Raw genomic sequence first — 14,629 nt, 5'->3', positions numbered from 1 at the left:
CCCGACAGAGGCGGGGCCGCCCCGCCCCGCCCGCCGCAGCCAATGGCGACCCGCGGCAACTGGCCGGGCCGGGCCGAGCAAAGGGGCTGGCGGCGGACACCCCACCGCGGGGACGGCATCTCACCCGCGGGGACACATCCCACCCGGGGGGACGGCATCCCACTCGCGAGGATAGATCCCACCCGAGGGGAAGGCATCCCACCCGCAGGGACGCCATCCCACCCGGGAGGACGGCATCCCACCAGCGGGGACAGATCCCACCCACGGGGACAGCATCTCTGGTGCTGATGCCATGCAAGTTGATGGAGCTGCCCCCGCTGCATCAGCTGGCCGTCCCTGCCTCCTCTCCACTGAGAGGGGGAGCAGGTGGCTGGACCCTCCTGGGCTCTTGTGAGGTCGCAGTGGTGGCATCTCCTGGGCTCCAGGGGCTGGGTGGCATCTCCACTCGGTTCCATCTGGGCAGGCTTCAGAGCTGCTGCTGCAGCCCTGTCCACCCCAGGGACGTATAAAGCTGGTAGGAGGTGGGCCCAGTGGAGATATGCTCAGACCTTCCATCTTCAGTGCCCAGCCCAAGCTTAACACTCCTGCCTGTCCCTCCCAGGTCAGGCAGTAGCTAGAGCCACCCAGCTGGTTACAGGCAGGACAGAGATGCTTCAGGCAGCTGCTCCTGTGAAGATGCAAAGAGCTGGGCATCCTTGCAGAAGGCAAGGATCGATGCGTAATTTAGTTAGGCTTGACTGAGCAGGAGATGCAGCCAGTGGAGAGGGGGAAATTTTCCACTCTATCCTAAGTGCTTGGCATAGTGATCACTGGGCACAACTTGTGAGGGAGGGGGCATGGGTGCCTGGCACATCAGTTGTGTTGGGCTGCCCCTGAGGCTGGGGGGAGCCAAGGCAGCTGGGGCAGGGCAGCATATTGCTCCCAGGGGAAACAGGCAAAAAAAAATAGCCCGAGGGATTAGACTGAGCAAGCGTTTCTGTGATTATAGCTCAGAGGTGGGAGCCAGGGCTTTCTTCCCACATTGCTAATCACTTACCCAGCACTCTGAGCGTCTGAGCCCTGCTGTTGTGCCTCCAAGCTGGAAGGTGGGGGCCCATCCTACCTTCCTCCCCCGAGGACCCGACTGCATTGTCAGGCTTAATTCATTAACATCTGTGACGTGCTCTGGGCTTCTAGGCTGGAAGGCAGCACAGATTTGCCTCATTCCTGCAATTGCTAAGCAGTGACGGGGAGAAATGGGGCCTGATTTAGTCCTACTGCTTTTCTGCCAGCCAGTGAAGCACAAGGTTAAACTAAAAGAGTAAGGAAGATGGGGATGAGCTAAGGCTCCACAAAGTGATCAATCTTGTAAAGGTCAAATCCACATCTGAAATATAACAGACAACCAGCAACAGTGAGTGAAATCCCAGGGGGCCTGGGCTAAAATCACACTGTCAAGAGAAAAGCAACATCTCAAGAGCTAACCAAAATACCACCAATTCCAGGATGACCTGCTTCACCTCCTTCCTTGCTGTATGGGCAGTGCCTTCATATGGCCACAGGAGTTCAGGTCCAAGCCTGCAGATGCAGGCATCTTCAGGCATGGCATTATATGGGTTCTTATATCCCTGGCATGGGCCTGAGGGAGGGAGGGCAGCCCTTTCTGCAGAGTACAGTTCTCCAGAGGAGCTTCCAGAGCCATAGGAAAGGGATGTGGTGAGGGGGATGTGGTGCTCAGCTGTGAAAGCTCTTAAAGTGTTTTCATTGCTTCTGCATAAAACTGGGATTGTTTACATGTATTAGCTAGTAGCAGATAAAGTTCTCATCTGACTCAAGCTGCCACAAGCTCTCAGGCATCACGCTGTGTTTGTCTTGGGACTCCCCCTGCAGCCAGAGACAAGAGGAGTGCTCAGGCTCCCTGTGGGTCTATTCCTGATGGTGTCCCCAGAGTCAGAGGGGACAGGGGCGCAGCCACCTAGGTTCTGTCTTGCTGCCCCCATTCCCTGGTGGTGAGATTCCCTGTGGACGGGAGCCACTTCCAGCCCTCCAGCTTCAAAGTTTGTGCGGTAGCAGCCTGCGCTATCTACTTAGGCAGGCTTGGAAGAGCCCCCAGGACCTTTCTTCTGTGCTGCTGGAGCTGCCCAAGACCCAGCCTTGAGCTTTGGGAAGCTTCTGTAAAGCCTGCCAGCCCTTCCTCTCTCCTGCTACCCTTAGGAAATGCGTGTGCTCCTGGAGCACTAAAATTAGCCAGACAGCTGTGTGGCACGCCTGCACAGGAGCCTCAGTCCCCAAGCACAGCCCGCCAGCTAGGTCTGCCAAGGAGGCAGCATCCTACCCAGGGTAACAGGGCTAGTGAGCCTGCCCCCATTTGTCTGCTCCCTCAGCCTGTGTGGGGACCGGAGCACCAAGCAGCCAAAAGCACTGGGCAGAAGGGAAAGAGGGTCTTCTCTGGTTGAGTCTGGCAAAGGCTGCCCAAGAGAGACACAGGCCCTCCTTGCCAGTCCTCCCCCTGGCACAAGCCAACAGCATTTTCCCCATCTCACCTGCCCTGCAGCCCCACTCTGCCTTGCACAGGCAGGGGGTTCCCCAAGTGGAATGGTGTTTCAGGTGAGTAGCTGCAGCCTGCCCCATGTGAGGTTTCTCACACTGCCTTTTACTCCCCCTTCCCAGCATGGCTCCTGTACAGAGGCGGCTGAAAAGCGGCGGTGGGAAGCACCGCAGCTGCAGAGGGAACAGGCCATTTTTAGCAGAGCAGCCTCCCAGCTGCTGGGCCGCGGGCAGAGCTGTGCGGGGCTGTGCTGCAGCACTGCAGCCTCCCCCACTCCCTTACACCCAGCAAAGGTCTTGGCCTCTGCCTATAAGAGAAAGCCTGTAGCTTTGTGGCACTTCCTCACTGTCCTATTTCCCAGTGTCTGGGATCTGATGGGATAACTTGATCTCATATGTTTAAACTGCTGGTACTTTTAGGGGTGAATTTTAACAGGAATAGGGCAATGCCTCAAGTGTAGGTAGCCCACTGTGGGGCACCAGGGGCTGCAAAGGGGGTGCACTAAGGGGTCTGTGGAGCTTGGATACTCCAAAGTGCAGCAGCACTGAAGGACAGGGGTTTAGGGTCCACATTTTGGATGTTTCCATCCATTTTGGGTGCTTAAAGCCTTTTCTGGAGCTGGGTTTAAAATTATAGGAGAATTTTTCCTGAGTAACTCCTTTTACTGGCAAAGCGTGGGCTGAGAGGGAGGACAGCCCTATTGAGAACTGCTGGTAACCCCTTAATGATGGGGTGAGCGACGCAGCCAGGAATAGACCCACAGAGGCTGAAAAGGGAGCTCAGCTTTTCACCCTCTGTTGCCTTTTTTCCTCAACCACCTCCCCCCGTTGTGGCTCCAGCACCCTGTGGGAACCCATTTTCCACATCATGAGTATTTTCCAGCTGTAGCACTTCACCAACAGCAACGGTTTCTGCCTGGCAGACCCCATGGGACCTAAGCCTATTCCCAGGGTCTAAGACAGGGAGACAGCAGCTCAGAACACCCTCCTGAGAACAGGCGATGTTTGAGAAGCACAGCAGTCCAAGGCCAGAGGTGCTTGCTGAACACTGCCCTCCCTGGCCAAGTCCCTCTGGGAACAGTGTTAGGCAGGGAGAAGGGCAGGAGACCCTCAGTCACATCAGTGTGGTGAGTTCCCAGCTTTGAGGTTTTAACCTGCAGCCCACCATCCTCACTGCCATGCCTTGCCCATGTCACCTCTGCCACCAGAGATGGCTCCAGTCCCAGGGCCTGGCCAAAGCTTTGGGCTCCAGTGCTTCAGGGAGTCAGGAAGGGCTGAGTACCATTGTGATGATGCCATGAAGCCTCTGGCTGCAGCTGGGCAAACCACCCTCAGTAAGCTGCCCCAGGTTTGTGGGAGTAAGCTCCCTTGCCTGTGATACCGGCACAGCAAGAGAAGTGAGGGAATCAGGATCCCAACTGAAGCTCCAGTGTTCCTCTGGGGGAACAGGACAGCCCATGTTCCCCTCAGCAAGGCAGGGGGAAAACTGTAGGCCCAGGGACCATCACTGTTCTTGCATGTTAATGCATCTTGCATTCATAGCATCCCAGTGTGATCGAAGTGTGATTCATAGCATCCCCATGTGATCCAGCCCAAAGTTCTCACTTTTGCTCCTCCAGCTTGGCTGGCCAGGGAGAACAATTGAATTTACCTTGAGCAAATCCTTGGGGAAGTCAGTGCCTCCATTGAGTCCTTCCAAGTTGCCAATGAAGTCAGAGCAGGACATTCTCTTCCCAATATTCTGGGGGAGCCAGGGGGAGAGAAATGTGGGGGGTTACCTTTGGGACAGAGATCAATAGTGGCTGGAGCAGGTCCCACAGCCCAGGAACAGACACCCATCTCTGCAGAGGGGTGAGGGACCAGCCAGGTATCAGGGAGGCTGCTTGCAGGTATGGAGAAGCTGCTGTCTTTACACAGACTCCAAGAATTTGAAATAGTCTCCCCACTCCCGATGGCAGCTGGTTTTGGAGTCTCATTCCCACCTTCTCTCCCTGTCCACTTTTCTCTTCTGTCCTCATCCCACCTCTACATTTTCCAGCTCATCAAGTTGCCCCCAAAGCCCCCCTCTCTCCTTCACCAGCTCCTCCTCTCATTCAGCCTGTCTCCTCTCTCCTCACCAGACACGTTAAGGGTGACCAGTGCTTGTGGACCCAGGGTCCCATGCCTTCCGCTCATGTGGCTCTGTCCTTGCAAGTCTTCACTCTTGCCCCAGCACCTATGGTTCGAGGTGATGGGCTCAGACAGGGGACAGACCAAGACAACGGCAGTGTTAACTTACATGTCCATGCAGATCTGTGTTTAACAGCATCAGGGCACAGGTGAGGGTGTGGGCTCCATCTGCAGCACAAGCACAGGACAGGAATTAGAGCCCCCAGATCAGTCTTGCAGCTGGTGCTCCAGACCCTTGGCATCTCAGGCAGGGCACGGGGGCTCTGAGCCTCCCAAATAGGCCTGAGCCCCTTCCTACTGCCCCAGGCACAGCAGTCAGTGTAGTGATGACAACATGAGGGCAAGTAGGTAGGAGATCGTTGAATTTAAGTTGGCCCCAAACCTGAGCATACAAATTCCCTTCCAACCCTGCAGCCCCTACAGCCAGGCAGTGATGCTGTAGCTAATCCTGCAGAGCTCCTAGCACGGTAAGATAGGACTAACACAGCCCTCTGCCAGCCAGGCAACCCAAACCTCACCTGTCCCAGAGCCAGCCCAGAGCAGACCCAGCAAGTGAGCACACACAGGAGAGGTACAAAGACATGAAACAGTACAAAGTGAGTGTCTGTGCTCCCCAAGTGTCAGGTACATGGGTTTTCTCACTTGGATATTCCCTGAGCTGAGGGTCTGAGAGCTGAGGTCTGTTTGGTGAGGAGGGCCATCTCTTACTTCCTGTGCTAATCTGCTCAAGGTCAGAAGTAAGGATGGGTTGAGTCCTAATTATGCATCATCCAACCAAAGCAGGCCTAAAAAAAAAAAATCTAAGCAGCTGTCATTTGAGGGAAATGACATCTCCGTAACCAGGGCTATCTTCTAAGGTGTCAGTATAGGCTCTCCGTTTGCTCTCTAGTTTCAGTTTGAGCACCTTGACTGAGCTGACAAACACACAGACTCCCTTGAAATACACACACACACACACACACACACAGACATGTACAGTTTCTTACCTTCTGAAGGGATGGCATTGGGATTACACTCATAATAGCGCTGCGAAAAATGAGCCAGCACTCGCTCTCGCTCTTGCGTCTCTCCCATCAAGGCCAGCTCTTTTAGAAAGGATCTGAAAAAGCAGCAGCAGTGTTGGTCACACATGAAGCCCACCAGCAGTTTCTCCAACCCCCCTTGCACGGGAATGGAACTGTGCTTTCTGGTTTGGAGACCCCCCCTGTGTGCTGGATGAAGCCCCACTGTTTCACATCCCTCCCTCCCTCCCAACCCACTGCGGGACTCTCCAAGCCCACAGCACCATATCCTGCTGGCACATTGCAGAGACCTACAGCCAGTCCCAGGAGCTACACCAGGAAAGGAGGTGGGGGTAACAACAGAAGGATTCGAGTTCAAGACCTGGAAAGCCAGGGCTAGGTGAACCTGACTGTCATCCGACTGCACTGACCATTGAGTTAAGACCGGGGATGCTCTTTCTTGATTGTGTGGCTGAGAGATCACCTTGGGAATCACCCTCTCCTATTTAAAAGGTAAGAGGATCTCCAGCTGGGGAGTCATGGGTTCTGCCTGCTCGTGCAGATCTCTGTGTGGTTGCAGAGCTGCAGAGGGCACGGTCTGTTGGGACCTCACGCCGATGGTCACCACACACATGCACATGTACATACACTCAGCTCTGACCTGAGAGCCTGGTCCAGGCTCATCCCCGTGAACACGAAGAACTTCAGATATTCCCCTGCCACCATCCTGCTGAACTCATTGCTGAAATAGAAAAGGGGGAGAGTAAGAGTGGGATTGACCAAATTGTGGGGACAGCCAAAGGCACACAGGAATTGGGTGGATTCTAGGAGGCTGGGAACTCCCAGGGTTGCAGAAGGTGTGCTGAGGACAGACACACCCCACAATTCCACGAAACTCAGAGAAGTCACCCACAAATCTGGGAATACTGGGTATGTAAGAGAAAATGGAGAAACTAGAGCTGGAAGGGCCCACGAGAGGTCAGCTAGCCACCCCCCTACCTCAACCCCATACTGAAGCATCCAAGATGCAGTCATGATAGGAAGGTACCAAAATCTGGATGTCACTTAGGTTTTAAGACCTTCAGAGGTAGCACCTGCTGCAGATGTAGCAGTCATGGGGGGTGGGCTGTGAGGGCCTGCCAGCTGTTCCCTGCCAGCCTGGCACCCCGCAAGGGCAGCAGCTGTGGGTGCACCGCAGGCGCACAACAGAACATTCCTTGCTAATACCCACACGTACTTCTTCCCCAAGTGGCGAGCCACATCTGCTTTTTTAAAGCCATCCAGGTTGTAGAGCCTCTTGGCCAGGCGTTTGGCGGCCTCCAGGTCAGCCTTGTGCCCGTTGGAAAGGGTGTCTGTGCTGCCCAGGACCAGATGCTCCACGCTGTCCATCTCCGACTCCGAGTCCAAAACCAGCTGGCTCTGGGGGTGGTCACTGCAATGGAAAGGGGCACTCCACGTTAGCCTGCCTACAGATCCTCTGCTTGTTCAGCTTCTCAGGAAATGCAGATTCCTCACCCTGCTTTGGAGACTCACTACTCACTGCTGGGACAGTGATGAACAACACCGGTCAGAGACACTCCGAGGTTGGGGCTGGGAGCTAAAGGAAGGTTTGGAGATGCAGCTGGAGGAGAGGTGGGGTGATGGAACAGCTCCAGTGACAGATGACAGGTTCAAGACACCCAAATCCACATCCAAACTGGATGTACAACTGCTCCAAAGTCCCCCACTCTGAGCCTGTGAAACTGTATGTGTGGGCTCAGGCTCTGCCAAGCTCAGCTGTAGCGGAGACTTGGAGCAGAAACATGTGCACATCACATGCTGTCCTACAGATCCACACTCATTTTTTAATCTGGACAAACTCCTCGTGCTGCTCTCAAGCACAGTTTCTACCCGAGACAAGACAACTGTAATTTCTTCGTTCACCTTTTCCCACTCACTCACTTCAAAGCACTACACAGATGGCAAAGCCGAGGCAGAGCATGAAGATGAAGGAAAACCCCCCTGGCCTCCCAGCTCACAGTGGAGTGTACTGTCTCCTCCAGGCTGCCCATCAGCTCTCAGCCCACCATGCCTTAAATGGCCACGTTAGGAGACACTCTTGGCTTGGCCCCCAAAGCAATCTGACTCAGCCATGCAGAAGTTATCCCAACTAAAAGCTGGTTGAATCTAATCAACAAGGAACGTTAAGCAACTCTGACCTCGCCCAAATTTTCTGGCAGCCCTTGCAATGTTCCAGTCTGATTTATTTTTAAAAGTCTCTAATTGAGTTTTAAGAGGCCTGCTCTCCTGAGCCAATTACCCAGGCCAATCTCCTTGAGGCTCTGCTTCTTTCAAGAAGGACAAGCCTCCTTTCTGCTCAGTGCTGCCCATCCCATGGGAGCCCTCCGCAGCACTGACAGGTGTGTCAGTGTCCTGGGGGGCTCCCCCAGCTGATGTGCAGTGGGGGAAGCTGCTCTGCACTCAAGCCTGTGGGTCAGGCACTTCCCTGGCAAAAGCAGCTCCAACATTCTGCAAGTCCTTGGGGAGACGCACTTTGCTCGGACCACCGCTGAGCTCAGCAGTGCCAGGCGGTGATTGTGGTAAGACGTGGATGGGTGGCCCAGGGCAGATCTGTGCCCATTTGGCTTCAGTCCTCTCCAGGGAGCCTATCCATCACCCCATGCCACCCTGGAGGAAGCAGCCACGAGAGTGGTCACAAGGTCACTAGCAGGTCACCAAGTCTGAGTCCACCTGCTCTGAGGAGCTGTGCTGGGCAGGCAGCTTCCAGCATCCCTGTCCGCATCACCAGCACACCCCATCCTGTGTGCAAACCTCCCACCTGCCTAAAAAACTCTTCTCCTCCCAAAACAGAGCCACATCCAAAGGTGCAGCTGGCATGGGCCCTGGTGCCTGCTGCCCTCCAGCTGTGCCTACACTGTCTGGCAGAGCCAAAGCTGACCCGAGTGCTCGACAGCAGAACAGGCTGGGTGCTGCTGGGCCAGTGCTAGGCACGCACCTCGGGCCCACTTCAGCTCCTTGTGTGGCTGCAGTCACTGTGACCTCAACCAAGGATAGAGGTCACAGGCTGTTTTCTTCCCAGAAGCAGAGGAGATTAATTCATTCCAGCAACTGGCACCTGCCGGCCATGGGCTGTGATGACTGTATTTTTTGCTAAAACTCTTTATCTGCTATCACAAGGGCACAGGCACTGTTCCCTTCCCAGCCCAGCAGCTCCAATGGTGCTTTTCCAGCCAGAGGCTGAGCTACAAAACCCAAAGTCACCCATGCCCCAGTTGTACCTCCAGAGCAGGAGGCTGCTCAGTCACCCTCTGAAGATCTTTTAATTCTTCTCAATCACTATCACTAAAACTCCTGATATGCTTTTGGACCTCACCTGTTCTGCCTGAGAGTTGTCCTCCCTCACATGGCTGGTTCCTGAAGCCCCCAGGGACAAACCCAGAGCGCTGAGTCTTCCCCCATGACCCCTCTTCCCAATCTGTGGTCCTCAGTTTTTCTACCTAGTGCTGAGCATCCAGGCATGGGGCCACTTACAAAATCTGTCTTGTCCTTCAAAACCTGTATGTCCCTGCAGGTTCCCAACCTGTGACTGCAATTCTTGCCTTGCTTCTTGTAATGGGCATGCAGTGATCTCAAGGCTTGGGTCTCAAAGTAGCTCTACCAGCAGGATCCACTGTTCCCTCCCTCACCAAGTCCCCACACTGATTTGGGGTTTTACATCATAAAACATAACCTTGCTCTCAGAATGAGGCACAACCCAACCGTGCCATGAAATAGGTTTTCTTCCATCACTCAAGCTACTCTCATGCTGTTAAATATGGACAATCAGCCTCAATAGACTCAGAGTACCCCCCTTGTGGCATCTGTCTGTCATCACTCAATGCCCCAGCTGGCTTGGAGAATGTGCAGCTTAACAGAGAGAAAACCAAGAGGCCAATCCTCAAGCAAATGGAGAGCAGAGCAAGAGACATGTCCATGTCTGAGGCAATTGAGATGATGCTAATTTTCTTGCCAATGAGCTAATGTCTCAGGGTGGTTTTTTTAGTGTACTTTGTAAAGTGACATTCTAGTTTGGCTTGAAGAAACACTGAGATAATAGTTTTTACATTAGGTACACACTTAAGGAACAAAGATCAAATTCGGTATTGCGCAAGTATCCTCAGACTGAAATAAGTCATGCCCGAGCAGACCCAGTGCTGGCTCATCCCTCTCCCCGCTGCCACCACTCACTTCATCTGGAGCACAGGTCCCCCTGTCACCTCAGAAGTGTTTGTGAGAGAGCCCAAGTCCCCTGGCACGCTGTGTCAGCCACAGCAAGGCACTTCTGGGGGTCTCTGCAAGGAAGGCACGTAGTCCAGATCAGGGATCGCCCTGGGACAGAGGCTCTTCACTGACCATCTCTCACTCTAGCTCAGCAGAAGGACCACGTCGTGTTTCCAGCCCTGGGGAGCTGCTGCAGGACCATGGTCCTGCTCAGGGCCACCACACCACACACACTCCTTCTCCCAGGCCAGATGCTTGTCCAGGGCCCAAATGTTCCTTCTCGGGGCTAAACACTCCTTTCTTTCCTGGAGCTGGTTCATCATCTTACCCACTCTGGCCAACATCCTGGAGCCCAGCAGCACAGACCACAGCACATTCCCCGGCTGCAATGCACTGTGTCACTGCAGGAGTCCTGATACCCTCTCCACCTTGACACCATCAACTAAACTCACTCAGCACCACATGGCTGCCGCCAACCAGGAGCAAATCTTCTCTCCTGGATGTGAAGCAGCCATAAGGCACTAGCTCTGCAAAATCAGGAATGGGAGCTGACCCCCAGCTCCTGGCTGCCAGCAGCAATGTATCTGCATGGTGGAGCTCTTCCCACACTGTACCTGTGTGGTGGGACCCTTCCTGCACCAACAATCTGTCCCCAGGAGCTGGAGAGGAGAGACTCCCTGGAAACGGGCTGGGACCAGTAGCCATTGGTTTCAGCTGGGGGTGCTCAGCTGAGCTCCTGGGCTGTCCAGATCCTGCCTGACACATTTCCAGGTGAGACCTTCAACCACAATCCAAATGCCTCTTTCTCCCCAGATGAGGCTGGTTTCATCCTGCACCATGAAGGGACATGGCAAGGAGCCCGGTGCAAGTCCACAAGAGACATGTGCATAGGGCAGAGCAGCACTCTGCTCTCAATTCTCAAACCCCACATGCAGGGCTAGATGCCCAATGCCTCCGCCAAGTAAACCCAGCCTGCCTAATGTTGCTGCTAAGAATGTACCAGACCGGATCTTTGGCTGAGCTAAATAAACGCAGCTCCCTCCATCGGTCTCAGTGGAGCGACTTTGATTTATGACAGCCAAGATCTGGGCTGGTTCATTCCTCGCAGAATTGAAGTTAGGGCTGGGAGGACACTTGAAGGTCAGCCAGGCCAGCCTCTAACCATAGGCGGGGCTGGTGCTGCTTTCTGGCAGCTGTTGAGTCCAACATGGTCCTCAAATCACCCAGCCAGAGCAGTACCCACCAGCATTACTGCTGACAGATCCAGGTAGGACTGAACTTTGGGCAGCTGTGCCCCTCCTCAGTCCTGTTTCTCTGCAGACTTCCAGAACCTCCCCTGCAGCATTAGCCCTCTCTGGAGATGTCTACCTGTCCTCCATCACCCCATCCCACCAGCTCCTCTTGTGAGGGGCACAACCACTCCTGCAGAGGACAGGGACTGACACTGCAATCCCACCAAACAATTTCTAGAGCCAGCTGAGAGCCTTAAAATCCAGTTACTCACCTGCTGAGTGGAGGGTTGTCTTCTCTTTCAGAGACACAGATGCCATGGGGTCAGCGCAGGAAAACCTGGGTCTCTAATCAAAGCCACCCTATGTAGCACCCCCGCTACCAAAAGTCCAGCCACCTCAACCCACGACACAGACTCTTGGGCCAAGCCCAGCCTAGGGGCTCTGAGTCAGATCTGAAAACTTGAATTAACACCTGACACATGGGGCTGCATCTCACAGGTATGTGCTGCTGCTCATGCCTCTGCAGGCAGACTGCCATCCCTGGGATCCACTGTCCCCATCCTCTATGCCATGGAGGGCTAATGCATCCTATGTCCTGGCTCCTGCTGGCCTTCATGGCTCAACATGGAAATGCATGGGGGAAAGTCCCCCCCCAGGCTTGTGCTTCATTTCTTGCTGTGCCAATGCTTGTGGTGAGACCTCTTCATCCTGTTCTCTAGCCTTATCCCTCTACTGTGCTCCCACTCCAGCCCACCCCATACCTTCCTTCCCCTATCTCCATGCTTTCCTCATTGCCCTCCTTTCTCTACTCAGCTCTCATCCTCAACCACACGCATCACACCCTGAATCCACCCCACGGGGCCCCAAACTGGGCACAGCCCTTCTGGGCACCATCTCACCAGTTTGCCCAGTGCCACCTGGGAGCCTAGGCCAGATGACAGACCTGCGCTGGCCCCGGGAGGGGCACCGGCTCCCCGACCGCTGCAGTAACAAAAGGGACCTTATAAAGAACGGCAGCGGAGCTGTCTGGCAAGCCCCGCGCTCCAGCACTCGCCAGCGGCCGCGGTCTGGCAGGGACGCAGCTCTGAGTGGCGGCGCATCCTCCGCCCGGGGCAGCCCCAGCCCCGCGGGCTCCCCGCTGCTCCCACGCAGCCGCAGCTCCAGGGATGAGCTCTCCCTCTAGCGAGGCTCCGGGTGTGCTGCCCCTCGCAGTGCTGCCTGGCCCTTTTCCCCAGGCGGTTTGCAGCCCCGTTTTTGATGCTGCCCCTCCTGCCTGCCCTTCCTCCTGTCCCACAGCAGGCGTGCCCCGATGAGGTCCCGTGTCACGTCCCCTCCCTCCGCGGGCACCCCTCAGGGGTGTGCCCGGGCCAAGGCTGGCTCCAGGGGAGTGGGATGGAAGTTGGGCAGCTGGATTTCAGGGGGATTACACTCCCAGAGAGATGCAGTTTGTCCATTTACATCCCTTCGGGGGTGATGCCCCAGAGCCTGCATTGCCTTGCCTGTGGGCTGGTAGCCCCGGCTGCCCGCATACAGGATTAGGCAAGCCAGCTGATCTCTGGGCACCTGCCTGCACCTGGCAGCTTGGCCAGGTCTTGCAATTTGGACCTGCAGTTGCAGAAGTCTGACTGCCACTGCAGAAGCGACTCCCTGCAGTCCCCAGGGCTGTCCCGGCTCCTGCCCCGACATCTCGCCAGCACTGCATCTGTCCCTGGCCAGCCTCGCCTGTCCGGAGGGACCCCCCCAGCCCTGGGGGGCTATGCCTCCACACATGCTCTGTGGGTCAGTGTCATAGCCACAGGAACAGACTGCTTTAACTGCAGCCCTCTGCTCAGCCAGAGTGGGGGACATGCACACCTTCACCTCCTGCCCAAATGGGGTGACAAATGACTCACAGAGCCTCTGCCCCATGCTGGGGTGTGCCCACCACTGTGGGGTGCCCCGCGGGGGGGGTAGGAAGGGTGTTCAGCCACTGTTCCCTCTCTTTTAATCTAGCCTGCTGCAGTAGGTGCATGCACCCCAGCACCCAGGGAGGCATCTCTGGGTCTGCACTTAGACACACTTTCCACATACAAGGTCAAGATAAAAGCGTGGTCTCAGACCATCGTGTGCTGAGGGACACCAGAGCCTTGGCGTGAGTAACAAGGCTATGTGAACCAAGGCCACGGGCTGCAGGGGACACCACACTTCCCCAGCAATGCAGGGGCATCACCAACTTGGCCATCCCTGACACTAAGAGAGGCAAAAAGTCACAGGATACAGGGCCATCTCCAGCCCAGATTCCAACTCCAAGCATTGCAACAATGAACACCAAAGATTTTGGGGGGCACAAGGAGGACAACTGCAGATCAGCACAGGCCCAGACCCACTGGTGTTCATCACCAGTCACCACATCACTCATACCAAAGCCCTGCAGCCTGAGGTCACCTCTGCCAACCCTGAGACCGACAGACAGCGTAAAGCACAGTCTCCACCGCAGAGTCCCCTGCCCAAGGTCCCATCTGCACTGGCGGCAGCCAGTCTATACTGCTTGTGACTCTGCAGTGACCCTGGGCAGTGGCTAATGCCTTGCTCTGGCCCTGCTGGCACGGGTAATGTTGCATTAAAATGGCTGCAGAGGTTCCTTAGTTTTCCTCGGCAATTTCCATTTATTACCCCTTAGTGGGAGCATTACAAGGATACCCTCTGCTCAAGAAGTTCAGCCTTGCCAGGCATCAGGATCTGCTGGTTCCAGCTCATGAGAACCTTTGAGCAATCAGCACAGACACTTCTTCCTCAAACTAAGTGGGAAGCTTCAGCTTTGTGGTCGGCTCCACTCAGAGTCTAGAAAGTTGATGGCACCAGTGATGTGGAAGAGGAAACTTCTTGGACTTCTCCCTTGCCAGAAAGCCCTATGTCCTGAGTACTGACTCTGCAGATGGTGGGCTGTCTCAGACCCTGGTGCCACATGCCTTCTCAGCCTAGTTCCTGTTCCCAGTCCCAATCTCCACTCCTTTCCACTGCACAAGATGGCAAATCCCAACCACACCTGCCTCTCTCCCCATTGCCTATGGGGACTATGAGGGGAGGCTCACTCCACGCCAGGGAGCAGAGAGCTGGGCTGCTCCTTGCTGGGCTCTCTTCTCCCACATCTCATTTCTCATCATCTTTCCTGCAGCCTCTACTGGAGCCAGGGCACTGGCTCACTTGCTGCAGGGCAGCATGTTGGGTCTGAACATCACCTGTAGCCTAGGAGATTGGCAAGAAACAGGGCCTGAACTGGACAAAATTAAGAGCTATGCAGGGACCTACTGATAACCAAGGGAATTGTTTCTAAATGGGGAAAGATAGTTGCCTAGGACTCTGCATGCATGTGTAACAGAAGTGAGCTTATGGTACAATGGAAAGACCAAGCCTTGGAGTCCCCAGTCCAGGGAGCACAGTGGGGGCTGCAGCTGGGTTTCC

The 14,629-nt window shown here is 55.2% G+C and overlaps 1 protein-coding gene across 7 annotated transcripts in view; it reads right to left on the bottom strand.

The window, feature by feature from the left end:
* The window catches only part of PSD (pleckstrin and Sec7 domain containing), a 47,353-nt gene that overhangs the window by 10,988 nt on the left and 21,736 nt on the right, over window positions 1–14,629 (bottom strand). For 4 of the 7 annotated variants that reach the window (XM_027700190.1, XM_027700197.1, XM_027700191.1 and 1 more), the window contains 6 exons: window positions 6,928–7,128; window positions 6,358–6,438; window positions 5,682–5,794; window positions 4,805–4,863; window positions 4,178–4,267; window positions 1,037–1,177 (listed from right to left, as the gene is read on the bottom strand). In XM_027700190.1, coding sequence (XP_027555991.1) covers window positions 1,037–1,177; window positions 4,178–4,267; window positions 4,805–4,863; window positions 5,682–5,794; window positions 6,358–6,438; window positions 6,928–7,128 — 685 coding nt within the window. The remainder of the gene's footprint in view (window positions 1–1,036; window positions 1,178–4,177; window positions 4,268–4,804; window positions 4,864–5,681; window positions 5,795–6,357; window positions 6,439–6,927; window positions 7,129–14,629) is intronic. The other 3 variants (XM_027700194.1, XM_027700195.1, XM_027700196.1) reach the window with 3 other exon arrangements.

The sequence above is a fragment of the Neopelma chrysocephalum genome, unplaced genomic scaffold, assembly GCF_003984885.1.
Source record: "Neopelma chrysocephalum unplaced genomic scaffold, ASM398488v2 Primary Assembly neopelma1_143, whole genome shotgun sequence".
Classification (NCBI taxonomy): Eukaryota; Metazoa; Chordata; class Aves; order Passeriformes; family Pipridae; genus Neopelma; species Neopelma chrysocephalum.
Note: the sequence above shows the minus strand (reverse complement) of the source record. Positions and strands in the feature narration are given on the sequence as shown.